This window comes from Rhagoletis pomonella, unplaced genomic scaffold (assembly GCF_013731165.1).
Source record: "Rhagoletis pomonella isolate Grant_MI unplaced genomic scaffold, Rhpom_1.0 Rhpom_scaffold_00004, whole genome shotgun sequence".
NCBI lineage: Eukaryota > Metazoa > Arthropoda > Insecta > Diptera > Tephritidae > Rhagoletis > Rhagoletis pomonella.
The window spans coordinates 2174911-2202899 of record NW_023458558.1 but is presented as its reverse complement, the minus strand read 5'-3'; the positions used below and the strand labels follow the sequence as shown (position 1 = coordinate 2202899).

Genomic DNA, 27989 nt, shown 5'->3' with positions numbered 1-27989 from the left:
ATTTGCCCTAATGTGTTTCGTAAGGAATTTAGTCACGACACGAAAACCAATTTTCTCCATTTATCAAAGGATATAATGATCGGTGTGCAAATGGGAATTGTTTTGTACGGTTTATTTTCATATCCCAGTTTTAAGTGAAAAAATAAAAGCCATAAAATAATCATTACTTTTGAGCGAAAACATAAAACTCAAATATTAATTAGTATTTTTAAATTTTATTGGTTAAACTCAAAAAATAAAAGTCATTGCACATTACAGTAGGACGTTCGAATACAAATTTGTGAGTATAGTTAAAATTGTTTTAAATACGACACTTACAACATGATTTTTTGGTTAAAATTTAAAAATAATGTTTGTTTTCCGTTCCCGATTTTAACTTTAATTTAGCTGATGTGTTTAGGTGCATATTTTTCCAACAATCAATTTGTGTATGTACGTACATATCTGTGTTCGTATGGAAAAGTAGCTTATGTCGAAAGGCTGGATTTAGTATAAATCGGCATTCGCAGCATACGATTGCGAATGACTTTCGGGGCTAAGCCGTTAAACAACTTTTAGCAAATAAACGTGCAAGAAAAATTTCCGATACTAGCAAGTCAATATTCTTTTTAAGTCTCATCAAAAAATTCCTTGTCGTTTAAAAAATAAAGGGAATGCCGCATTATACTAAAGCCGGCCTTTCGACATAAGCTACTTTTCCATACGAACACAGATATGTACATACATACATACATACAAAAAGCACTTGTGCGTCCGAGAATATCAATTACCTTTAATCTGACGCTTTCGTCTTTCTAACTTCCATGTAATGTCATTACAAAAGAGTTCAGTTTTTCGAATTCTTATGCAATTCTTTGAAACTGAAGTGGTAGTATTTTCTTTTTCACTTTGCCATTTAATAACAAAATTGACCCCATTCTTGATGATATTGTCACATAAAAAATAATTTTCAAGTGTTTAATTATCACTTTAATATTAAGTTCAAGTATTTAATATTTAAACAGCTTTGCAACGAAGAGCAGAAATATTGTTTTTGAGTTAGTTTGATTGCGTGTTGGTAAGAGAAAAAAATTTATTGGTCGGATATGTATGAGCTTACGAAAACAAGTAATTTTTAGGCAAAAAACAAAACCGACTTCTTCACGATCCAATTATCGGATCTAAACAAAATTGGTAGGGGACCACCTTTGAGGTACCACCTTTCCGATGGGAAAGAATTATCGAAATCGGTTAACGTTAATAAACATACATAATAAAAGAAAATATTCCGACGAACTGCTAAGCTCCTCCTTTTTTTGAAGTCGGTAAATAAATATAAGCGATCATTTAAAGTAAAACAAAGTAAAATAACGGTGGTTTTTCAGCTGATAAGTTAAGTATCGAATGAACGCTGCCACCGCGGTATCCGTCATCCTTTTCAACTCTATCCAGTGTTGCCACTTTGGTAAATTATTACCAAAATTGGTAGAAAAAATTTGGGTTGGTAAAAAGGTAAATTTTTTCACATTTTGGTAGATTTTTGTTAAAGTAATTTGTTTGAAAAACAAATAAAAGTTTAGTTCCCGTTTTATTTGTCTTAAAGCATAAACAGACGGCAGCATTGATCCGGATCAACTCGGGAATTAACTGCAGTTGATCCGGATTAAGTCCGAGTTAATCCGGATCTACGCTGCCGACTGGTTAAGCTTTAAGTAAGCTTTATGTATATTATAAACTATTTTCCAAAAGTGTTGTCTACGTGATTGCATTAATTTTCAAACGGTTTAATGCACACTTTTTATATACATACATCTTCTTCTTCTTCTTATGTGGCGCTGTAACCGCCTAAGCGATTTTGGCCGAGTTCAACAAAACACGCCAGTCGTTTCTTTTCTGCCAAGTGAAGCCAAGTCCCTATCCGCCTGGTTTTTCCATCGCAGTGGGGGCCTCCCTCTTCCTCTGCTACCGCCAACCCCGAGTTGAATACTTTCAGAGCTGAAGCGTCGTTGTCCATTCGAACGACATGGCCAAGCCAGCGGAGCCGCTGTATTTTACTATACATACGTATCGATAAAAGGTGAACAAATCGTGCTCCATTCAAAACTCATTTTACTGGAATCCTGAGCAGCTGTTGATTCCCTAAATATTTTAAATAATTACTTAAATAGAATGAAAAAATGGACAAGCATGTAAATACACACCATGATTGTTCACAAAAAAAAATAAATTAAAAAGTCAACGCCAGTTTTTATAAATGGCAATTATTAAATGAAAAAAAAAAACACAAAAGACCGGCGACGATAAAACTGCATACCCAAAATTGTCCTAAAAATTCAGAGTAAAAAGTTCGAAATTTAGACGATTTTTTTTTTAATTTTTATAAATGTAGGATATAGCTTGAATCCTTGATTTGTATGGGTTTGGTTAAAAATACAATATTCTTACACGAAAAAAAATTTACTTGAAGAACATTGTAAATATGTATTAGAAAAATACCAAGCGGCTGTTTGAGTCAATGTATTTGTCTATAATAGAAGTTTTTTCAAATGATGATGCTTCGTTGTTGCCTTAAGTTTCATCACTTTCGCTTTCGGTTAAGAAAAACCGAGAAGATGCCATTAATATGATCTCAAATACCATATCATTAGTTAAATACAAAGTTCATTAATAAATAATTTTAATTTTTATAAAAATAACTAAAAAATTTAACAAAACTATAACTTTTGTTAAAATAATTAAAAAAAAGTTATTGGTTCATATTTTCCAGATTTGGTAGATTTTTTTCAAGTGGATGGTAAATATTTATTTTCGGAAGTGGCAACCCTGACTCTATCGTTGAAGTCCCCAATTTTAAATTTTATTCTTTTTTGAACAAAGTATAAAACGTTTAATCAATAATATTGGGCCATTCCATTGTGACTAGTGCAACATTTTACTCCAGAATGTGATCAATTGTGAATTTTAACTATGTCGTCGGAATTTATACAATAGCGAAAGATATTTTTTTAAAATAGAACATTAACTAATGTATAAAATTGCTTTAACCAAAATACCAAACGATTTCTTAGTTTGATGTAACTATCATTTGAATGAATGTGACTAGTGGGACACTGAAAATGACTCTATTTTACCCTTGTGCACTCAAAGATGAATTTTAGCCAAAACAGTTAATTTTCACGATGTACGATGTATTTGTGTTGTAAAATATGAAATATACATTCGTTTCGTTTTCAATAAAAATGAGGTTTATATAATCTTCATAAAAATATAAAAAAATATTTGAAATTGTGACTGGTGGGACATCTCAGTAATTATGCATGAAATAAAAGTTTCCATAGACAAAAATTACAATTTCTTTTGATTGTTTTAATATTTTCCCACAGGCTAATAGGCATATTTGTATTTACGTCGTTTTCCTCTTTGACCCTATTATCAAAACTTATAATACCCTTGTGCCCAAGTGCATTCTGGTATATAAAAATCAAAGTAGATTTTAATTCAAGCGGAACAATTTTCATAAAGTTATGTCTTACTAAACTTTATCCCCTCTATAAACGTTGGCTCCCCTTCTCAATAAGCTAATAAACTGTATTAAAAAAAAAACATTAAAAGCCATGCAATGGCGAACCTTCGAGCCATTTTTTTTCATAAAAACTGCCTGTATTGCGAATGTGACATAAAATTCACATAAAACAGATGGCCGGACTGGATGAAACTTCATTATGTATTCCATTTTTCGGCGAGGAGCATTCGAATTCTTAAACATCGCACTAAGGCCCTGTATTTAGAGAATTGGATGTATGTATAGCTGAAGACTCATATAAGTACAGTATTATCCGAATATAAAAACAATAATCTAGCTTAAAAACCACAAAGATCCTTGAACCGAGATAATACCGGCTGTGCTGTTCAAAACCTGCGACGAAGCGCTTGCAGCACGCATTGGAATCAGCGTATCCAATTTACATGAAAGGAGATCCTGCTGTTACCGCAGGGTTAGCCTTTTTAATATTGCATATAAGGTCTTTTGGAAGCTGTGAGAAAGACTACTAAAAGCCTTCTTTCAAACCAGATTTTCACAGTTCGTAAAATTCTGGAAAAAAACTTAGACAAGGAAATCGATACACAGCACCTTTTCGGCGATTTAAAATCCGTTACTGAGAATTTGAGGAGAAGCCGGCTCCATGACTGCACTTGTACAGTGTTAGCTCGGGGAAAATTTCCAGCTTTGTATTTTTTTCGTAATTTGCGTAGAATTCTTATAACTTAATTGCCTACGTCAATCGATTTTAGAAATATATTTTTTCTTTCAATTAAAAATATGACCTACATAGGCAGAATAAGTGATTAGCGATGCGCTTGGCTATTTTGAAGTGCATTTACGTTATCAATTTTAACTTCAAGTATGTATACAATATGTATATGCAATATAAAACTCAGGTCTATTTTAGACTTAGATTAATCTGATTGGACTTAGAAGGCTGAGTTTTTATACTTACGTACATAAATTAATCTATGAAACTTTAAATCAAAGTTGAAAGTAAAATTCGACTGTCATAATTGCATCTAATGTTACATTTTACCGTTCAGCGCTTTTTAGTCATTCCATGCTCTATTCAGCTTAAAAGTATGCACATATCGGTGTTGCCTCCAGTGTTGCCGCAAGTCATTTTTAGTGGTAGCCAAATTTCTATTTAAAAAGTCCCAAAAAGAGCTAAAAAATTCGATGTGGCTAAAAAATGTAGCTAAACTTTTTTACGTACATACATACTATAGTTATATACATACAAGTACATATATAGGGAATACATACAAGTACATACATATGTGTGCATTGAGTAACACGAAAAAATTTTCAATAAAGTATGGTAGAGAATAACAATGAATTCTGGAAAAATACGTATATTTATTTAAACAAAAAGCTAGTTAAGAAATTCATCTTTACATGAAAAAATGAGATCAAATAAAACATTCGTTACTAGGCATATGTATATGTAGAACGTATGTACATATATACCTACACGTATAGTTAAAAACACGACACTACTCATTTATTTTTCAAATAAGAAACGATGATAAAATTAAAAAAAATCGCACATACACACATCAAAATTCTATATGAAAAGAAATATTTAAAGAAATTATTTTCTTGACAAATTTTTCACATACGCATGTGCCTGTTCCTGAAATTGCAATAAAATACTGTGCTAGCTTTTGCTGGGGGTTAAATATGCATTTCGTTGGTTTTATATAGAAAACAAGCTTTGTTCGAAAACATTGTTTATTAAAATTCGATTTAGTGTTTATTAAAACCCAGGATTTTGGATAAATTCCCAACTTAATAACTTTAGTTGAAGTTTTAAACTATTGAAGAACGTTTGCGAAATGTTCTCTTTGTAGGTGTCATTAAAACCTAGCAAAATTTACTTTAAACTGCCAACCTACCAAGTCGAAAAAATGCTATAAATATTTGTAGGAAGCGCCCGTAAACAGCAACACTGGTACATGCATATGCAAGTTTTGGTGCCGGCGTGAGCGCCGAAAGTACTACACATGAAAAGCTTAGTGTGAAATTCTAAGTTAAGTGTTTTTAACTTAGATGTCTTAAAATTTTTCGATACCAGCTTTTTAACATTTAAGCCATTTGCGAGTCTGGTTAACGGATTTCAAAAGGCGAAAATTTCCCATTCGTCAATTTCGTTTTTGTGTATGTTTGAATGTATGTTCCCCAATGATTTTTATGTAGTTTCACAGTTGGGGCCCATTTAATTTTGGTTCAGTTCTGATGATTACATCATCGACAAAATAACGGAATTCTTTGACTTTTATTACGACCACATAAACAATACGCGTGCACATAATTGAGTTGATTGCATTTTTCGTTTAAATTATTTTTGTTTTTTGCGGCTCATTAAACTTGGTAAATTCAAGAATTGGCATACGTTTTGCAAAATTTTCTCATCTAAACTCGTTATTTTTGCGTCTTTCATTGGTGGAGACTTAAGCTGAAAGTATATTATACTTAAACACATACACCAAGCATGCAAAAACCTGCTGAGGAACGTATTCCCAAATTCGTCATAAATTCAATTTCAATGCGTTTCTGCACTCCTGGACTTATTCTTCTTCGAAAAAAAGCTTTTTTTGAAAATACTTAAAACAAATATGTAAATAAATTAATAGATGGATAAATAATTAATTGTACCCCCTGTGCATACTAGTTTAAGTTTGTTTGCCAAATCAAGTACCAACAACCTTTGCCTTAAGTTCGTATGCTCCGTCTAAACGCAATGAAATTTTTAAAATCCACTTAAGCGACAGAAAAATTAAGAGAAAATATTTTTCAGAGAGCCTTTTAATCATCAGAACTTTAGCTGATGTTCGTTAGAACCAATTCAAACTGTGATAAAAAAGATTTTGCTTATGCATGCTATCATATAAAGGCGACTTAATACTCTAGTTTTTCTTCCTAATGTTTTTCCTTACCAGATTTTGATGCTGATAAAAAGTCTAAATTTGTGAAGCTATGCCCGTCGTTAACTGGACATCAAGACAATTGAAATAACTAACTTATGCGATTATCATTTAAGTATTTATCATTAAAATAATCATTCAAATATCATTTCTGAAATGCTTTAAGATTTCATGTATTATCTACATATGAAGACTTTGCTTTAACTTTTATCTCCGTTTTCCTTTCTGTTGACAAATCGTGTATCAGGTATCGTTTCCTCTTTGCGTCATTAATTGTATGCCCTCTGGCGACTGTAGATAATTTATGCATCATTAAATTAATTTTTGCGCGACATTTTCAATTTGTTATCGTATTTCTTTACATTCTTCGTACATACCTAAGTACATACATATGTATGTACATATATATTTTTCTACATACAGACAATGTGCTGATCACTCAACAGAGTAAACAGTTCAATGCACAAACAGACGTGCTCGAAATAATAAGAACAACTAAGGCAGGCTTATAAATCGATATATGTATTTATAAACAAAATAGTACAGTTGCGTTTTACCAAGCTTTACAGATATCCAGGGTCGAATTTATGGGATTTATGTCCAGTGTTTGCAGAAACACCTTTACTGCCTTTCTTGCTGAATATTTTAGTGCATTACGTATGACCAAATCAAATAGAATCTTAGCAGGCTTTACTTTTGCTACTTATTACAGTATTTTTTTAACTGGACAAACCACGAATTTCCGGTTTAAATTTCCTTAAACAATGTGCACAAAAATTGAATTATGAATCTATAGAGAAATAAGTGTAGTTTTTAATTTATAAAATCAATTTGCCAATATGCAAATATTTGTGAGTGAGAAAAGCAATTTTTTAAGTTAAATTCCAGTTGTTATAATAGAGTTCTCAAATAGACGCCATTGACTTAACTTTTTTTTGTTTCCATATGTTCCATATGTGCTATTTCTATTTAAATATATTGTTCCGAATGTATTCCAAGTCCAAGTACCCAAAAGTAATTTAAAAACAAATAAAATTTTGACTTTCGTCAAGCTAGATCTTCTATTCGAACCACTGTGCGTCAGTCGTATAAGCTAAATGGCATAAAGGGTACGTATGTCATAATCAGAGAAATGTTTTTTTACGTGACGAGTAATGCGATATCGTATGTGACGATTCGAGCCCAGATTGAAATTCTTCTTCCAAGACCTTCACTTCTTTGATATCATCCGCCATAACTGGTTTTTTAAGGTTAGATCAATCACTTCTTGTCTGCTGGTGATAATGTAAACCTATATTTTGTGCTACCAATCCAGAGGATGCAATAGTGTTTTGTGAGTTAGCCTCACGACCTACTATTAGGCCAATACGATGCGACTCGGCATCGGACTGAACGATCTCTTCGTATTATTATTTTTAGCAACACAACTTTGAACTTTCGGTTTGTTCAAGCTCCAGTTTATAAAATATTTACTTATTAATGAACTTTTACGAAAAACTTGCGCTAAGCACTTGAGTTTCCAGTTTGGTAAGAATTATCCAGCGGCACTATTGATTTTTTTGACCATCGCTATGTATTTGTACTTCCACATTTTCAACGCTTGATGATATTTAATTAATATTAATTAAATATACTCTTGTGTATAAATGGGCTGGATTTTTAACCTTGCTTGTTTTAACCTGATGTAAAAGCATATATACATATCGTCGTTTAAAGTACAAAACCGCGTATCGTTATTCTGCAAAACCGCGTAACAGACATTGGCTGCCATAAATTGGATTTGTTCACACAAGCTCTTGGCTCAATCCTTAGCCATTCGTCCTGAAATATACTAGCCAGAAATGCGATTGCTTTATAAAAAAGGGAACCCTTTTGAAATATGAGTGTTTTTACGCGCTAGAAAATGAAATCTACAAGTTCACATACGCGGTTTTGCATTTTGTTGATACGCGGTTTTGAACTTTAAACGATGATATATGCACATGTACTACCGATCAATGCATTTTATATATCAAATTAAAAAAAAAGAACGTAAACTTTTTTATAAGTCTCTTTTAACAGCCACAGAATTCAAATTTAACTTTTTGTTCGACATTAAAATCCATTGAAGCTCCGATATATGTACATACATACATACTTACCTATCAATAATACATACATATGTACATACTTACCAATTCAATAAAACAATAGCACTAAAAAACTTTGGGCCTTATGAATTGAGCGCTGGAGACTACATATGGGCATTTTCATGGTGGCGCACGTGACAGTCGTACGATTTCAATGTGATACAAAAAAGGAATACCATTTGTTTTCTTTAACTTTTTTGGGCCATTGTATAGCACATAATTAGCTCTATATTTAACCGAAAAATGAAATCAATCGAACTGCTTGGTCCTGAAATATAAACATTTAAAGAGAGGGTCGTTACGTGGCAAAAAATGGAAGTTGATTTTTTCTTTTCTTACAAAATCTTACAAAACTTATTTTAATATGATTTGGAACAATTCTAGTTGTTTTTAGAGTTTTTTGAATTAATGCAAATTGTTTCAATTCTCTTTTACAACCCCAAGTGTGAAACGTGACGTGACATGGCGTCACGTGACATAAATTTCCATCGTTATATTATTGTTAATATTGCTTTTAAATGAATTTTTAACGCAAATAAAACATGTATTTTATGTAGAAAATACTTTATATTTTGACTTCAGCTCAAATTCAGGGTCAGTTTATTGGAAATCTATGATTTATTATGTTTCAACCACATATTCGAACCAAATCGGACCATAAATACGGTTTTTCGAAATATCTCGACCTTGGCACCACCTAGAAAGACCATTTTATGCAAACATGATTCTACTTATATAGCCAGTATATATTTTAAAAAGCAGACAAATCGGCCCGTAAATACGTTAGATATAAAACTTTTATTTTTTTTGTCGTGGTGGACCTTCCGCTGGAAACACCCATATACAGTATTGGCCAATACACCCCCATTTCAAAGTGGTATTGTTTGCCACTCATCTTTGTTTATTTATTTTTAAGAATTTTCAATTAAAATACAGTTCATTCTCTCACAAAACTCACATAAACTCAAGTTTAAAACTTTTTAAAAGACCGCAAGAAAGTGCAACAAATTTTCACCCAAATTTCAAACTTTTTTCTCAGAAGCGGTAGAATTTTTTTGAATACACAGTTTTATAGCCCATTCAATTTTAGTCTAATAATGTGCAAGTTTCAAGTGGCTAAAAATTACCGTTGATTTTTTAGAATTTTTTTCGCCGAGGATGTTGCGGGTTTCTGTCATATAAAAATAAATTGTGTTTAGTCGTTATATGGAAGCAAATGAGACAAAAAAAAAAATCAACGGTAATCTTTAGCGACTTGAAACTTGCACATTATTGGACAAAATTGAACGCGCTATAAAACTGTATACTCAAAAAAATTCTAGAGCTTCTGAGAAAAAATTTTGAAATTTAAGGGAAAGTTTGTTGGCCTTTTTTGTGGTCTTTTAAAAAGTTTAAAACATTGGTTTATATGGGTTTTGTTGAAAATGAACTGTATTTTACTTAAACATAAGTGGCAAACAATATCGCTTTGAAAGGTGGGTGCTATAGATATGTCCAATACTGTACGAGTATATATACATATTACAAATCAGCTTACCATGGGGATGCATGTTTTTGTTCGGCGATAATAGCCAATCTTTTCGTAATAGAAAAGTTAATTCGTTGCCCATTCTCCACTGGGTTGTATACGTACAGATGTGTATATGTACAGATGCGATCAAAGCAAAGAAATTCAAAATGATACTGGTTGCAAATTATGTTTATTCATTTATTTTTAATAACTTTCATTTAAAATATAATTCAATCTAAAAAAATTCAATAATAAAAGTTTATAATTTTGCACAAATCGCAAAAAAATTAATCAAACTTCAAAAAATTGTCATCAAAATTTTTAACTAGAATATTTAGAAAATTTTCGGGTATGCAGTTTTGTAGCCCATTCAATTGTAGTATAAGAAAGTGCAAGTTACAAGTCGTTGAAAATTACCGTTGATTTTTTAGATTTTTTTTTTGTGGAGGGTGATACGTATTTTCTTCCATATAACGCATGATTAAAAATATTATATGAAATAAAAAACAGCAACATTCTCCACAAAAAAAAAATCTAAAAAATCAATGGCATGTTTTAACGACTTGAAAAATGCACTTTCTTTTATTATAATTGAATGGGCTACAAAACTGCATACTGGAAAATTTTAAAAGGGTATTTTCGATACTGTGAACATTTTTTGTTTTTGTTTTTTTTTAATTCTACCAAATTTTGTAATTGTGATCACAACTGACCATTACTTATTAAAATCACACAGATGATTAACGTTTTGCCAAAACTGGTTATCGAAGTGAACGACTTCATAGCATATAACAGGGTGTCGATAATGAAGTTTTACCTGCATTTAGTGTTAACTAGACATTGTTCATTGATCGATAAAACACTCGATTTGTTCTAATCAGACATTGAACGACCGGCTTTAGTGATGTTCAAATTCGCTTGGAACATATTGTATTTTTTTTTCTCTTTTGTGATACGGCCTAATGCACATGCCTAGGCAGAGAACTTGTACTAATGTTGTATGATGTGTCAGTGCTTTACTTGCTATAGATCTCTTCCGTACATTGACACGAGTGAATATACATACAGATAAACTGAATGTAGCTTTTTATGGCTTTACCAGCGAGCGGTCAATCACTTTTTATCATTGACGACGACAACAATACAACATATGTATGTGCTGCTGATATTTATATGCTAATCATGTCAGTCAATTTGCTTCCGATAGTCTAATAAGCTTGTTTTCGCAGCTAAATTTAGTTTCGCACTGTTACAGAGTCAATAAATGCGCCGGGAGATATGCTTCAAACTAACTCAAGGTGCATCCGCAATCTATGTACTTTGTTAAAATCATTTTTTCCAATAGGAAATTTGCAGATTGAGTATGGTTGAGAGAGCGTAAAGTTTCTAATTTTTCCTAACGACAAGTACAACAATCAGGATTTGAGCCAATATCAATATTAGTAGTGCGTATTTCGGAGTGTTGGCATTGACTTGACCTCAGTTTTTGATAATATTTTTAAGCATTGTTATTAGATAAATTCCTCTCTCCCACCTGATTAGCTTCGTATACCTTATTACATGTCCGCACAGCAATTTTTTATTAATAAATTTTCAATATTTTCAGAAAACTATTTTGGATAGTATTGCGAAAGAGGATAACAATTTCACCGGTGACGGTTATACCAGTTTGGCAGTTATTTACACGACATTTTCACTATGCAATTGGCTGGCGCCGTCCTTCATATCATTTACAGGGCCACGTGTAGCTATGTTGGCTGGATCACTCACCTATACGTAAGCTAGTTATTGAAATTTTATGTGAATTTGTGTTATTCTTTTTGTTCTCATCTCTTGCAGTCTTTTCATGATCATCTTTTTATTTCCCTCTAATTGGTTACTCTACCTGTCGAGCGGCATTTTGGGCGCTGGTGCTGCCATTACCTGGACGGGTCAGGGTAACTTCTTAGCTCGCTGCAGTGATCTCTCCACCATTTCGCGCAATTCGGGTGTATTCTGGGCGCTGTTGCAATGCAGCATGTTCTTCGGCAACATTTTTGTCTACTTTCAATTCCAAGATAAGGAACACATTGATGCAGGCACACGCGGCATGGTGATTGGTGTGCTAACAGCTGTTGCAGTATTGGGTATAGTTTTCCTAGCAGCATTGCGTCCCATGGCTGACAACTCGGTTGGTACATCCGAAATGCAACGGCAGCAGCAACAACATCGAACTGGCTGGGGCAGCGCTGTGTATGCACTGAAATCGGCTGGCAATCTCTTTATCACACGGGATATGTTGCTGTTAAGCGTGGCATTCCTATACACAGGTCTCGTATTATTATTTCTTTGCGAATAGAAGATTGTTTTAGTCAATAAATGTGTTTTTTACAGGCATGGAATTGTCCTTCTTCAGTGGCGTCTATGGTCCCTCAATAGGCTTCACAAAGAAGATACACAATACACCAAAGGAAATTGTTGGTCTCGCTGGCATTTGCATAGGCGCTGGAGAAGTGTTTGGCGGTGGTCTCTTCGGTATTTTAGGAAAGAAGACAACGCGCTTTGGCCGCGATCCTATCGTTATTGCGGGCTATGTCATACACATGATTGCATTTTTCTTGATATTCCTTAACTTGCCTGACAATGCGCCCTTCAAGGACACCGAAGATATATCCTATATGGACCCACCTCGCGCATGGATCGCTTTGTTGTGTGCATTTATGTTGGGTCTTGGTGATGCCTGCATGAACACGCAAATCTATTCTATGCTGGGTGGGGTATATGTAAAGAACTCCGTGGGCGCGTTTGCGTTATTCAAATTTACGCAGGTTTGTCTAAAATATACCCTTTGAATATACATATGTGCTCCCTTTTTTTCTGAACACTCAGATAATATTTATTTCTACTTCCATATGCAGTCCATCGCCGCCGCTATCAGCTTTTTTTACTCCTCGCATCTTGGCTTGCGCGCTCAATTAGGCATTTTAGTCGTTTTCGGCACAATAGGCACAGCCTGCTTCTGCATTGTAGAATGGGCGGTCAAGCGACGCCAAAGGGAAACGCCAGAAGATTCAAGAACAGTTTCGCAAGACTCTCGCTCTGTTTCATACGACAAATAAGGTGAACATATTAAAGCCATACCTGAACTAAATAGAGCATTTGAGACCTGATCTGACAAAAACATAAAATTTTAAAGTTACGCCCGAAATGTTAAAGATACAAAAAATAAGCCAATTTTTAGAGTCCAAACATTTATTTTTCAGTAAAAAAAAGTTTCGAATATAAACATAACCACGGTACAAAACATAAGGTAGTTCCATTTAATGACACCTTTGTTTGTATCATGTACACAACTATGAAAAAATCAGTATGTTTTGCACGAGTAAATGTATATAAGAGTAAAGTATATATATATACAAATACTTGTATATACTTACATATGTAAGTGTGCGTTTATTTGGTAGTGTTTGGTCTTCCGGGACAATAATTAATGTCAAAATAAGATTTGAAAAAAAAACTTGTTACCGCAATTCACTAGTGTAATTTTTCAACGCAAGTTTTTAAGCGTAAATTACCGATATTGCAATATTTTCTATTTGTTATAATGCCAAACTACATACAAATTGTTTTATTAAGATTATTTTTTTTTTATATATAAAATATTTTTTAAACAAAATTTGACTATATGTATTACAAAATCCTGTTTAATCTAGATGAAAGTAAGTGTATGTTGGTAATTGTTGTACATACCTCTTAGTAAATATGTATGTATGTATATGTATGTAATCAAAAATGTTAGTGCGTAAAAATTAAATAACGAAACAAAGCTTTCAATCGATATACTATATATAAACGTTTTACAATATGAATCCTGTCGTTTTAATCACTTTACTTACCATACGAAGGCTAACAGTAAAGGCCTCTCTACATAGAACCTTTGACAGCAGCGTTTGTAATGCTAGTGTTTGCTACAATGAACTCTTGGCAAAGAATGCTTTGGCCACTAAATTAACATACTAACTACAGATAAATTAATCGTTCTTATCAATAATTGCATTAAAAGGAAAAAAACCAGCAATCGAAAATAATAGTTGATTTCTAAAAAAATAGTTTATGCATTTTTGTTCACCATTTTTTATTCACCTTCTTGAATTCTTAAACTGACTATGGATTTGTAATTGGCGTTGTCGAAAACACCTGAAACCCGATCGTTGTCATAGTTAATAATAATAATAGTTTGGAAATGGTGATTGCTAAACTTTATATATGTAGATTGCGTGAAGTTTTTTGGGGAATAGGGACATTTATAGTCCTGAGAAAGCCAAAAAAAGAGCGGCGGATAAGTGTGGAGCTTTTTTTGTAGGCCTCTTAACCCTTTGCTGTCCCCTGAATTTTCTTTGGTTTCACTTTTAGTGTCATAAAGAATATGGTAACGTAGCAACTACAATGATTTATAGTATGAGAGTGACACACGTTTGGTATAGATCGTAGATCGATTGATACCATCCTACGATGTGTATCTCTAAGAGAACATATCGATGGCTGAGTGGAAGATCGATCTATCTCGGCAGCCAGTTCGAAAACGCCCTATCTCAGAAAACTTTTCATGAACGCCCTACTTCAGAATTTTATTGAAAAACACTCAGAATTTTGTTGATGAGCGCCCTATCTCAGAACTCGGTTCAAAAACACCCTATATCAAACGAAAATACATTGAAAATAGCTGAGATAGGGCGTTTTTGAATCGGCAACTGAGATAGGGCGTTATTCAACCCAATTCTCAGGTAGGGTGTTTTCCAATCAAATTCTGAAGTAGGGCGTTCTTGAAAAGTTTTCTGAGATAAAGCGTTGTTGAAAAATTTTCTGAGATAAGGCGTTTTCGAACTAGCTGCCGAGATAAGCAGGTCGATCTTCCACTCAGCCATCGATATACATAAATCAAACATTCATTAAAGTTATTCAAAAATACCCATTACTAAGAAGATCACAATTCCTCCGATTTTTATTGAAGAGTTTATATCATACAAAGAAATTGGATTCAGCTTTTCAGAGCCCCATGCAATTACCTAATTAGACAAAATATGAAAAAAATAGTTCTTAGGTTTTCATTTTTTGAATTTCTTTCGCTCATAGTGCGACGTGCAGTTGAGGGGGATTGGTACAAAAATACTTTGTTCAGCTTAAACTGATAGTAAAACCAGTTTAAACTGCGTCCGCCCGTCCGTCCGTCGTTTATCTTTCAGGGTGAACGCTTCACATTGGCACATCTCTATAAAAGGGCAGTAAACGTATCTCAATTAAAAGGAAAGTAAAAGTATGAAATCTGGTAAAATTTGGCGAACTGCCACACCCACTACACTAGAGGGCGGATATGGTATATGTTATCCGATTCCAATGAAATTCGGTTTGAAATTCGGTTTGTGTATGGTGAAAATCGGAAATATTAATAATAGTGTAGATTGGCGATGAGACACGCACCACCTCCCTTTCCCGCCCACAAGTAGGGATGCAAATTTTGGGGAGTAACATCGATACATCGATATTTCGATGCATCGGAAAAAATGAACATCGATTCTAAAATACATCGCCAGAAAAACATCGATATATCGATGGTTTCCGATGTTTCGAGATTTTTTAGGAAAATTTAATACTTGTCAATTCCAACTCTCTGTAATTCAATTATTGCCTTATTTATTTACCATTCCCTCCCTATAAATAGAATAGAAATGCATGCCGTCATAAGCTCGCTAAGCCTAAAGTTGCAAGGCCCAATTTCATTGAAATTTCAACGGGATCCCGGTCCTTTTTTAATGACTAAGTATGCATTTTTAATATCGAAAGATAAGAGTAAACTCGGAATTTCTGAATGTTCCTTTTAAAAGAAAAAATATATAAAAATTCATGGCCAGTCAAAAAATTTTAGGAGCATAATTCGATGTTAAAACATCGCTGAAACTGGCATCGATGTATCGTCAATTTAGCGATTTTAGGAAATTGTAAACATCGATGGCAAACATCGAATTTTGAACCGATATTATCGATGTTTCAAAAATATCGATGCATCGTTTGCATCCCTACCCACAAGTGATGGGAGCGGGGCGTGGCTGGGAAAATGTGAGTCATTCCATTGTGGTATTTTTGTTTTCTTGTTAGACAACATCAGTTCCGCTTTACTGGGTTTGACACCCACCCAGGCCACGTTTTGTGGCTCATGTGTATAGCCCGAGCAAAGCTCCCTCTAAGATTACACTAATCGTTGAGGGTAAGAGACTTGTTACCGCCACTTCTACATCCTCTGCATATGCTGGTACTTTCACTACATCTTTGTAGAGGTCCAGTACGTTGCGTTAAGTACCACGACGACATGCACGGAATAGCGGCATTGAACCAATTTATGGTTCTGTTTCTGAAATTTTGTTCGATCCACTCGTGTATGTGCTCTGTTATTCCAACCTTCACAAAGGATGGAACAATTGCTTCGATTGTAATATTATTGAAGACCCCTTCTATGTCGAGAAATGCCTTATATACACATAAGTCTAACAAGTATTCCCAATACCTTTAGCAGGAAAGCTGTATCACTTATTGGTCTGGCTTTGTAGATACTTTCAGCCAGCATACCAAGGCCTCCTGTAATTTCTCTGGAGCATTATCGGTATGATACCGTCTGGGTCTTTGTCTACGATTGAGTCGAGTAACCCTTTTGAGAGTTGCCGACGCCTTGTATGATACCATGATTTTGGCCTCTGGTCGCAGCCAGGAAAGTGTGTATTTATGAAAGGCTCTAGTGATTCCCCCATGTTCTTTGTCCATGCATCGACCTCTCCCTTAATAAGGCTGGCGTTGATGTGTTCCTTGGATAAGAATTTGCTTAGCCTGGCGGAATCTCTTCATTTCTCTATAGATGTGCAATAGGACTAATTGAATATTTTTTTTGATTCGATCTGTGCTCCATCAAGGAGTGGATTTTTTTCGAAGGACGCTTACTGGTGTGGAGTTTTAAAGACTAAAGGGTATTTGCTGCGGCGGAACACTTTTTGTGCTTCTGCCCCGCCTTTGCAAGGATCAGGTTTGAGACTTTTGCAGCTATGTATTGAGAGACAAACCTACGATTTTTAACACCCAACCAACTGCTCTGATTTATTCGTAGATGGTGTAGATCAGCGATGGGAAGACAGAGAGCTATGCAATACCTATAGAAAGCTTAAAAGAGCTTTGCCCGCAGGCAGGGCAGTGCCCATCACCGGACGGATTGTTTGGAACTTGTTCCGCCAAAAAAAAAAACATGGTCCACAAAAAAACTGCCACAAAGCGTTTCCGTTCGAATTGGCCTAATCGTATTTGGTATAAAATTTCCCCATCATTCGTGGCAACACCAAAAGTAAAGCAGCTGTTGCCCAGAGTTGCATTAACTGGCATAAAAATACCCCAGTGTTTGTGTGGGAAATTCGTTTTGAGTGTTTTCTTATGCGCCAATTGCACATTGTTTGAGGGAATTAGTGGGACGTTAGCTGAGTGCTAATTCGCTGTTCGAGATGTACGGAATGTTCTGCGGGTGATTTTTTTTTTGTTTTACAGGAAATGGCTCTGCATTGGCATTTCTTTGCAAACTCACTAATTGAAAAATAGATTTTCCAATTGTGTTTTGTGTTTTAAACTTTTAATAATAATTGTTTTTTACAACTTTTGTACCACGAAAATGATTTATTAAAGAAATTTGTGAAAAGTTCTCGTTTTATTGTTGTATCTTGTGATTATTGAAATATTTATACATACATATGTATGTATGTATATGAACTGTGGCTGGAAGTGAGCAAATGCAAACAAATCAATTAGCGTAGTGTACAACAAAATATGTGTAAAGTAAAAAGCATAAAGCAAGTGATAAAGATCTGTGCGAAGATCTGTGAAAAAGTATAAGCAAATTTTTAAACAAAGTTTATTATACATATAGGTACATACATAAATATGTATGTATATTTTTGCATTTTCGCTCTGCAATGTTTTTAAAGCGAAAATACTAAATATTTGTGTCACCTTTGGTCAAGTGAATGAGAAGCTGTTGCTTAGTGGAACTTCCAACTGTTTTCAGCTATCCGCCTGAAAAGCAGATCGATTGAGACCAGCAGGTATGTTGTAGGCCTTGGTGATTACCTTATTTGGGCTGTGGTTTGTAGTTGTTGTGAAAAAAAGCAAAACAGAGTTGTGGGTTCAATAAATTGTCTATTGGTCGTAATAATTAGATACAGTATATATGTATATAGGTATGCTGGTATAATTATTACTTTTAGCACTTTGTCCATATTGTGTTGGTGGGCAAACTTTGACTTGGCTAAATACGAAGGCAATGAATGTCATACAAAACCAACATTCGGCATTGATTTTACAATGCACGTATATACAGACGGTCACAACTCAAAAAACGATATTTTTCAGGAGACGCCTTTAAATGTTTTAATTTGCCCTCATAAGATATTAGCACGAAATTTATACACAATATCGAGCAACGTTTGCTCAAAAATTTCGTTTACTGAGTTATAATAGTCGTTTAGTAAATGATCAATATCTAAGTGGTTCTTATGGTCTGATTATGCATACTTCGCATAACTTCGCACAACTTCGCATAAACTTCAAACTGTAATTTCGTATGTACTTTGTATGTAGTTTGCATGTATTCCATTGCCCAGAAATTAGCAGAACTTTTAAAAACTTAGCGATCTGTTGAGTTTAGATATCGCTTCACATTTTCTTAAGTTACATTTTTATGCACTGGTACAAATGGTTGTGCGAAGTTATGCGAAGTATGCATAATCAGACCTTTACACACACACATACCCGTATACCTATATATGTATAGTATGCCCCCTATAAGTACGGTGACCATCCGTCCTGTATTATACGGGACAGTCCTCTTCTTTGACCAATTGTCCTGGTAATTTCTTTAGTTTATACGGGACGCCTAATGTTCTGTATTCCTTTTCATGTCCTGCATTTGTCTCGTATTCAGTGTTCGGCATTTCGATGCCTGGTAGTAGTGCGCTTTAGCGGAACCAGGTCAGTCTGGGCAACTGGTGCAACGGAAATGGTTGGGGCGGAAACAAGTGCTTCGTATGTGTATGCATATGGTATCTATAAATTTAACAAAAATTTGCTAACAAAAGGTTAAAGAATAACACTTAGAAAAAGACCAATACAAGAATGAAGGTAAAGGTGACTACGTATATAATGAAGAAAAGGATAAAGGCAAAGGTAAAAATAACAACAAAAACAAAGATGCGTAAAGATAAAGGCAAAAATGAAGACCAAGAACAAATGTGAACGGGAATATGTAGCTGAAAAAAAATGATGAACATAAAAGTAAAGACAAAGAGGAGGATGAGGATACCGATAAAAGCACAGATGAAGATAGGGGAAGAAAGATTAAAATAAAGGTAATTAAGGAGGAAAGGATATAGACAGAGACACAGAGACTCAATCTGGGAACTATTTTTGGATTCTAGAGATTTTTGGGATTCTCGAGACCTACCGATAAAATAATCGATATTTTTATCGGTTTTGTTATCGATATTTATCGATTTGTTATCGATATTTACCGATTTTGCTATCGATATAAATCGATTTTGTTATCGATATTTATCGATTTTGTTATCGACATTTATCGATTTTGTTATCGATATTTTTATCGATTTTCTAATCGATTTGGCTACTAATGGTATTATCGATGTTGCTATTGAAATTTTTATCGATTTGGTCATCGATTTTGGTATCGGTATTTTGATGGACGTTATAATCGATTTTGTTATCGATAGAGTATAATGATAAAAATGAAGATAATGGAAAAACAGAATAACATGAATGTTATTAAAACGAACAGTGGTAGAGGTAGGGATCTACATTGATAGAAAACAAGCGAAAAAATATAACCTTAAGCAAAAGCAGATGTGTTTATGTATAGATAGATAAGTAACGTAAGTTTCACTTCTACAGTGTGGCCCAGGCGCACTTACTTTTTTTTATGGAAGTAAAGCTCTCTTCTTATTTAAAACCATATAAATCCAAATTTCCGACTTTGTGCAAAAAAACTATAAAAACTAATTCTACAAAGTTTCACCAAACTTTCGAACTTTTTAATCAGAATCTTAAAAAAAAAAAAGTTGAGTTTGAAGTTTTGTAGCTCATTAAAATTAAATATAATAAAGTGCAAGTGAAAGGTGTGCTTGAGATGCTGGCCACCAGGAAAAACGCCCAAAAATTTTAGCAGACAGTTAGGCGAATTACTGAAGGTTTCAAGACTAGGGCGAAATCCTGTAAGAAGAACCATGGCGACCAAGAGACTGATGTCCAGATCGTACTTAAATTATGCAGGGAACACTTTTCCACCCTATTGAATGGCAGCAGCACTGAAAGTAGTGGACAAGACGACGACGAAAAACAACAAAGCCGCTGGAGCTGACGGCCTTCCAGCCGAGCTATTTATTAAAGTACGGCGGCAAGCAGCTGATGAGGTGCATGCACCAGCTCTTATGCAAAATATGATCATATGAACACATGCCCGACGATTGGATTTTAAGTGTGTCCTGCCCAATACACAAGAAAGGCGACCCCGCCATTCGCGCCAACTACCGCGTTATCAGCCTTCTAAACATAGGTTAGAAGGTCTTATCGAGTGTATCGTGTGAAAGACTGAAGCCCACTGTAAACGCACTGATTGGACCCTCTGAGTGTGGCTTTAGGCCTGGCAAATCCACCATATATCAGGTATTCACAATACGCCAATTCTTGGAAAAGACCCGCGAGAATAGGACTGACACACACTATCTATTTGTCGATTTCAAAGCCGTTTGCGACAGCACGAAGAGAAGTTGTGTCTGTACCGCGATGTCTGAATTTGGTATCCCCGCGTATCTAATACGGCTCTGTAAAACGACGTTGAGTAATACCACCAGCTCTGTCAGAATTGGGAAGGACCTCTCCGAGCCGTTCGCCACCAAACGAGGTTTCAGACAAGGGGACTCCCTTTGGTGTGATTTCTTTAATCTGATGTTGGAGAAGATAATAAGAGCCGCAGCACTGAACCGCTCAGGCGCAATACTTTACAAGAGCGTACAATTGCTGTCGTATGCCGACGACATCGATATTAAGGGCTACGTCTGTTCTGCCTTCCTGGGATTGGATAGAGAAGCAAAGCGAATGGGTCTGGTGGTGAACGAGGATAAAACGAAGTAAGTATCTCCTGTCATGACACAAACAGTCAGAGCATACGCGTCTGGGCACATACGTCACTGTTGACAGTTACAAGTTTGGAGACAACTACGTTTATTTGGGAACCAGCATTAGCACCAATAATAATGTCGGCCTTGAAATCCAACGGATAATTATTCTTGCCAACATGTGCTACTTTGGATTGAGTAGGCAGTTGAGAAGTACTTAAAGTCCTCTCTCGTCGATGCTGGTAACAGAGTAAGAGGAAGGCCTCATGTGCGTTGGAAAGACCGGTTGGAGAAGCACTTGGCTTCACTTTTCATTTCAAATTGACGTCAGTTAGCACAGAAGAGAAACGACTGACGTGTTGTTTTGGACTCGGCCAAAATCGCGTAGTATAATATCGCGTCGTATAAATTAGAATAAGAAGCAAGGTGTGCTGCTCATGCGTAACACCGACAAAAAAAAATCGAAAAATTAACGGTAAATCCTAGCTACTTCAAACTTAAAGTACAAGTGTACTAAAATATAAGGAAATTTTGTAAAAAGTTTTGTGGGGTAAAAATCTTGAGGAAAATATCCTATAAGTTTGAGATGCTCTTTCAGCGCTAATATATTTTGGATCATTGAAGAAGATTTAAAATCTGTAAGCTTTTGTGGAAAAAATAGCAAAATTATTTTTTGTCCCGTATTCGGCCCCCATATGGTCACCGTACCTATAAGCCCTAGTTTGTTTAGGACATTTGTTGACATTTTACATCATTTACCGCAGAACTCGACAGGCAAACATCGATGGCCTATCAACTGTCATTTTGAGCAAGCAATAAGCGCTGACACATATTGCAGCCCATGAGAAATAGGCGGTCTCCATTGGAAATATATTTTGTGACATGGTTATCACGACATCAGTGTTTTCATGTGGTGGCAGGGCCTTATAAAACAAATTCAATTTCAGAAATTACGAGAAAATTATCTGTATATGTATGTATTATGTATCTGCTCATCCACCCGCATCATCTGCCCTCTCTGAGCAAAATGTGTTGGTTATGTGTGTTTGTGTGTGTATGTACATACATACATATGTGATCATATATATGACATATGAATCCAAGTGAACGTAGTCTGCAAGTTGGGGGCTTCATGGGGCATAAACCCCACAAGTTAGTTGGTTTTCATAAAGTAAACAAGTCAAAATAACACGTTCGTCAGAAAATGCGAAAAACTATTTCATAGCACCTGCTAATCATATGGGGAAGGAAGACTTTACCTTGGGGGTTTTCAACAAATTATAACAAAAATTGTCTCCAGCTGTTGCTTAAAAGAGCATAGAAGCACTGTGTACATTTTTAGAGCATAGTTTCAAAAATGCCAAATTTGAGTTGTGCCACTTTAGTAGATCGTATGCGATATGTACACTAGAATGACGAACAGGGGTTATTGGACCCATTTTAATATATAAAAATCAATAATTTTGTAACGTATATTTTTTTTGGGTTAAGTATATACTCGGTATATACTATACCGTCGCCCGGATAAAAGATTGTCGTATGTTACTTTCCGCAGGTTTTGCGAAACCCGAATTGAAGTTTGGAATGCAATGCCTCAACAACTTTTCTCCAAAGTCTCGGAGAGTGTTACAAGTTCACGAAATTCTTAATTTATTTTATTTATATATTTTTTTTATTGTTTCCTAGTTGTGAGTTTATGAACGATTTTTTAGTAAAATTTTGTCGTATGCTACATTTGCTAAAATTTTGCAGCCACTTTATATGAAATACGACAAAATGTCTTAAAAATTTGTACTAAATTAACTGTACTTTTTGCTCAATATCTCGGAAACTAAAGTAGATATCTAAAAATGGATAACGCCGTTTAAAAGATCTTGATAAGCTTAGTATGGCTACATTATTAGCTCAATTTAGACTAAATTACCTATAACAATATCTCGGAAACAAAAAGAGATATCCAAAGACTGATGACAGCAATCGAAATACCCTGTTTTAAAACATATAACGGCATGTATAACTAAAAGTCGTCAAAATGGCGGCTTCGACAATCTTTTATCTAAACGACGATATATAGATATTTACGTGAGGTCGCATATAGTGATACGTATGTTGTTATTTTTTTTTTCGGAACAAAAATTTATGAAATGTTTATTTTAATTAACTCTATAATATTAGACAAAAAAGGAAGACAACTTAAAATTAAAAATGCGCATTCATTTACTCAAAAAAAAATTACGAATATTGAAATGCAGAAAAATCAGTAGTACAGCTAATTAGAAACGATATAATAAAATATTATAGCTCTTATTTAAATACATAAACAGTCAATATTTTCTTGGGAAACCGCTATTCTCAATTATAGTTTGCAATCTGCATGGCAATGAACTAATATCAGCCTAACATATATTTTACGTACGTATTTTAGAATAACTAAATACATTTTGGCTACTTCACTTACATACATATGTTTATGTGTGTACTATGATCCTACTTCTAGAACTCTAATCCCTCACAGTTTTTCTACTTACGCCTATGTAAACGTACATTTACTAAACACACACTGCATTCATAAGTACATATGTGCGACATACATACATACATACATACATATGCATATTAGGGTGGTCCAAAATAAGTGAAGTAGGAATTTTAATACTCTCACCCCAGGATGTTTCTATATCGACGAAAATATCACAATTTTTTGTTTTATCAAAAAAATGTTTAGAGGTCGCTTTAAGCGCTCAAAGTTCCATTATTTTATATGTGGAAAAAAACAACTTTTCGTAGAAATGGTATAGAATTCTTGAAAATAAATATTTTTCGATCGGAAAACTCTGGTTCTCTTCAAAGACTTTCAAATACCATTTTTTAATACTAAAGATTTTTTATTTATCCCCCCATTGCATTACCTGGCATTTTCTGGGCGTTTTGTGGGACCTATAAAATATACATAGTTACTATGAAAAAATGATTAAATAAATAATTGGGTATTATTATTGGGAATCTCGTGAAGAGAAACGGAGTTTTCCGATTGCTATTGATTTAAAAAAAAATTATATAACATTTCTACGAAAAGTTGTTTTTTCCGACCACTAAATAGTCTTTTGAGCGAACACTAAGTATGTTTTGATTTGAAAACAAAAAATAGGGGTATATTTTTTTGGTATAGTACAATCCTAGGGGGTGTAAGCATAAAAATTCCGAGATTACTTTTTCACACACATTTTTGGACTACCCTAGTGTATATATGTATATATATATGCACATATGCTTAGATATTTACATACTAAGGTCTGTATTTTTGATACTTTGACTTTCTCACTATCGGCTGCTAAACTAATACTCTTGTATGTATGTATGCCGGTACTATGTAGTACGTATGTCTTATTTTATGTTTTGTTGCTATTTACTTCATTTTCGTTCTGCTTATTTTACTTATCTGAGTACCTTTAAACATTGTTTGGTTGCTTCAAGACACTATCTACTCCGGCCGAGGGCATCAAAAGTGGAAAATTCAACAATCAGTCGAAAAGCGTCTGCGAGAAGTGCACAGAAAATTATACAGAGTAGAAAATTCATTCATATACAACACAAAGAATGCATACATACATACATATATGTATGTATTTGTGTGAGGGTCGCTTTATAGCTGCGGCTTTCTTTGCCGGGTCAATAAACGCTGCGCGTAAATCGCTACCGCTGCCGCTGTCTTTGGCGTGGCCCCATTGGATTTGTTTGATGACAAGAGAGCGTGTAGATTGAAGCGCCTATCAGTAGCACAACAAATTAATTTCATACCAGTCCTCCTAAGCAGTCCCTCCCCTAGCTCAATTTATGATTTTATGTACAGTGTATGTATGTATGTATGTATGAACAACGCTGCATAAAGCTTGGATCATTTGAATAGGTACATAATTTTTTTTCAGCATTAATGAAGTTTCGTTTTAATTAAAATAAAAAATAAAAAAAAAACAAAAAAAAAATAAAAAAAACATAAGAAAAATATGTAGTAAAAATCAGTGGCATTTAAATATGGGCATTATCATCTTAAACGTGACTGGGACCAAGCTAAACCTGACAAAATTTTTTACACTTCGTTTCATTTAGGGTATTCTCTTCAATGCGAAAAGTAGAAAACTTGAAAACAGCCAAAGTTTTGGAGACTGTTTTTGTGAATGCACCTTTTTCAATGCTTTAAGAGTTTTTAACAAGAATTTTAATAATCTACTATGGGTACGAATTTCTGTAGGGCGTAAGCATACGAATTGAACGGCCAAATCGGCAGCGATTTCATCCGTCCATAAATTAGTCTTCTAGCTGTGTCACTATTGAAATATCGCGTTGGGCACTGGAAAATACCAGCACACACTCGGATTCCCTACTGAATCCTAAAAGGGCTTTAGGTAGTCCATATTCCTTAAAGGTTTGACCAATCGAGCTTTAAGTGAGTTAATCTTTGTCTAGCCAGGGCTGGACAGTCGCAAAGAATGTGTTCGGAAATTTCCTCGTGATCAAGGTAGAGCCTGCATTCCGACTCTCCGATAACACCGATTCGATTCGAACTTCGAAGGCCCATATCTCGATTTCGGAAGCTAACTTCGAAAAACGGAGAAATTACTTTTTTACCTATGACTCAATCTCTTAAAAAAAATTGGTTTGGTCCAATACCCAGAAAAAAAGTTGATTTTGCCGTACAGTGTTGTTACCGATCTTTGAATATTTTCTATTGAGTTTGTACTTGTAATTTAGGTTTATGTATGCTTAGCGTTAACAGATTTATTGTAGAAAGAACAACCCCCGAATACTATTGTTTAAATAAAATTTTATAAAGACATGACGATTTTGGTATAAAGACAAAGTCGCATTTTAACTTTCGGTGTGCATAAAACCAATGTTTCGATTAACTTGCTTTCATTTTTGCTGATGAAGCACCATCTCGAGCCTTTCTTTTTATTCTCAAAAATAAATTACGAGGCCAACATTTTTCGCAGTCGGCCTTGGAGGTGTATAACCACATAAAACGGAGAGGAAAAATTACTTCGGGAATTGTTTCAGACCCATGCAAAAGTGTATTGATCGTAATGGAGAATATTTTGAAAAACCATAAAGCCATTTCCGATTACAAATATTTGCCCACATAAAAACTTACGTACCAACACCGTACACAACAACTTTTATTTAGAGTGCATTATTATTCGTGTTGATACTAAACCGAAGTTATTTTGGATGCCTTCAAATAAAAATATTTACACATAGCTATGAGCTTGGTTCTTGAAGAAAACTATGCCTACTCAAGTGGAGCGGAGTGTTTGTCTGCAATCAAATAAAGGCTAATGTCTCCACAATGTGAACCACTTTCTTTGAAGCGTTCACTTTAACTAATTTAGTAGTATCACAAAGCCAATCAAGGTGCGCCTCTGGAAAAAAATAAAACAAAAGACAACAGTAACATTGATTGTATGAAGTTTTGAATGCCCTTCCTCAGACTCCATCAAACGCCATTGACCATAGTCACGAACTATGAGACTGCTTTGTGGGTTGGTTGCCACTGGTTTTTGACGGTAGTTTCTTCTTACTTTACAGCAATTTTTTGTTTTATGTTAGAAAGTTTCGCACCAACGTCCTACTCTGAATTATGTACATGTATATGTACATAGTTGGATATTATTTAGACCGTGCCAGACAGGACAGCGGCGGATCCAGAATTTTCTGATGGGGGGGAAAGTATGATTTTAACCAAAAAAAAAACTGAAGAATTGTTAGCTTTCTATGAAAAAATAATCGACTGCTCGAAACAAAACTTTCTTCTGGAGGTAAAAATGTGGAAAAAACGAGTTTTACACGAACATTTTCGAAATGCTCTCGAAGCATTACAAGTAGCTAATACAACGTCTTTTGGGAATGTTTTTAAAATCTTACGTATATTGGCACTTTTGCCCGTTTCCATAGCCACACCTGAACGAAGCTTTTCATGCCTGCAAAGAATTAAAACCTACTTGAGAAATACAACATATCAAGAAAGACAACAACAGTCTAGCATCTATGAATATTCACAAAGATATAAATTTTTCAGTTGACGAAGTTCTAGAAGAATTTTGCAAAAAACCACGAAAAATTTGAAAATTCTTCGTTTCATTGATTTATAAGTAAAAAGAAAAATTTATTGTGTTTAAAATTATCAAAATGTTTTATAAATAAAGCGAAAAATTGAATATATGATTTTAAAAATTCGTGTTTGAAACTTTATTACGCATACTTTCTTCTAAGGAGCCTTTTTTCTAGACCCATATTAGTGAAATATTATTCTTTGACTTGAGGGGGGGGGGGGGGGGTTTAATTTATTGGTTCTTGTGGCATTAATGTACTTTTCTAGTGTCAGTAATATGGGTGACCAACGGGCTCGCTTATTTGAATTAATTCATTTATTTGCATTCCTCTTTCAAATGCGCATAAGCAGCCGAGTAATTGCACGAAATTTTTGGGAATTATCTCGGATCAGAGGAATTTTCGATGACAAAACTGGTAAGAACGGTCAGCTGTTGTTTTTTGTATAAGTATGCAAAAAAAGCAAGCCTAGTGGTGAGAATTGCGTGCTGCAATTCTGTAGGGGCCAGGTTCGATATATTTTTTTATTTTATTTGATTCATGTATTTAATTTTACTTTATTTTATTTTCATTTGTTTTATTTTATATCACATTTGTTATTTT

The 27989-nt window shown here is 34.5% G+C and overlaps 1 protein-coding gene across 3 annotated transcripts in view; it reads left to right on the top strand.

Annotated features, from left to right (window-relative positions):
• Nucleotides 1–13343, top strand: part of LOC118736801 (UNC93-like protein MFSD11) — a 49465-nt gene extending 36122 nt beyond the window's left edge. For all 3 annotated transcript variants that reach the window (XM_036466840.1, XM_036466838.1, XM_036466837.1), the window contains exons 3-6: nucleotides 11699–11868; nucleotides 11932–12401; nucleotides 12466–12899; nucleotides 12990–13343. In XM_036466840.1, coding sequence (XP_036322733.1) covers nucleotides 11699–11868; nucleotides 11932–12401; nucleotides 12466–12899; nucleotides 12990–13190 — 1275 coding nt within the window. In that variant the 3' untranslated portion in view covers nucleotides 13191–13343. The remainder of the gene's footprint in view (nucleotides 1–11698; nucleotides 11869–11931; nucleotides 12402–12465; nucleotides 12900–12989) is intronic.
• The last annotated feature ends 14646 nt before the right edge of the window (nucleotides 13344–27989 follow it).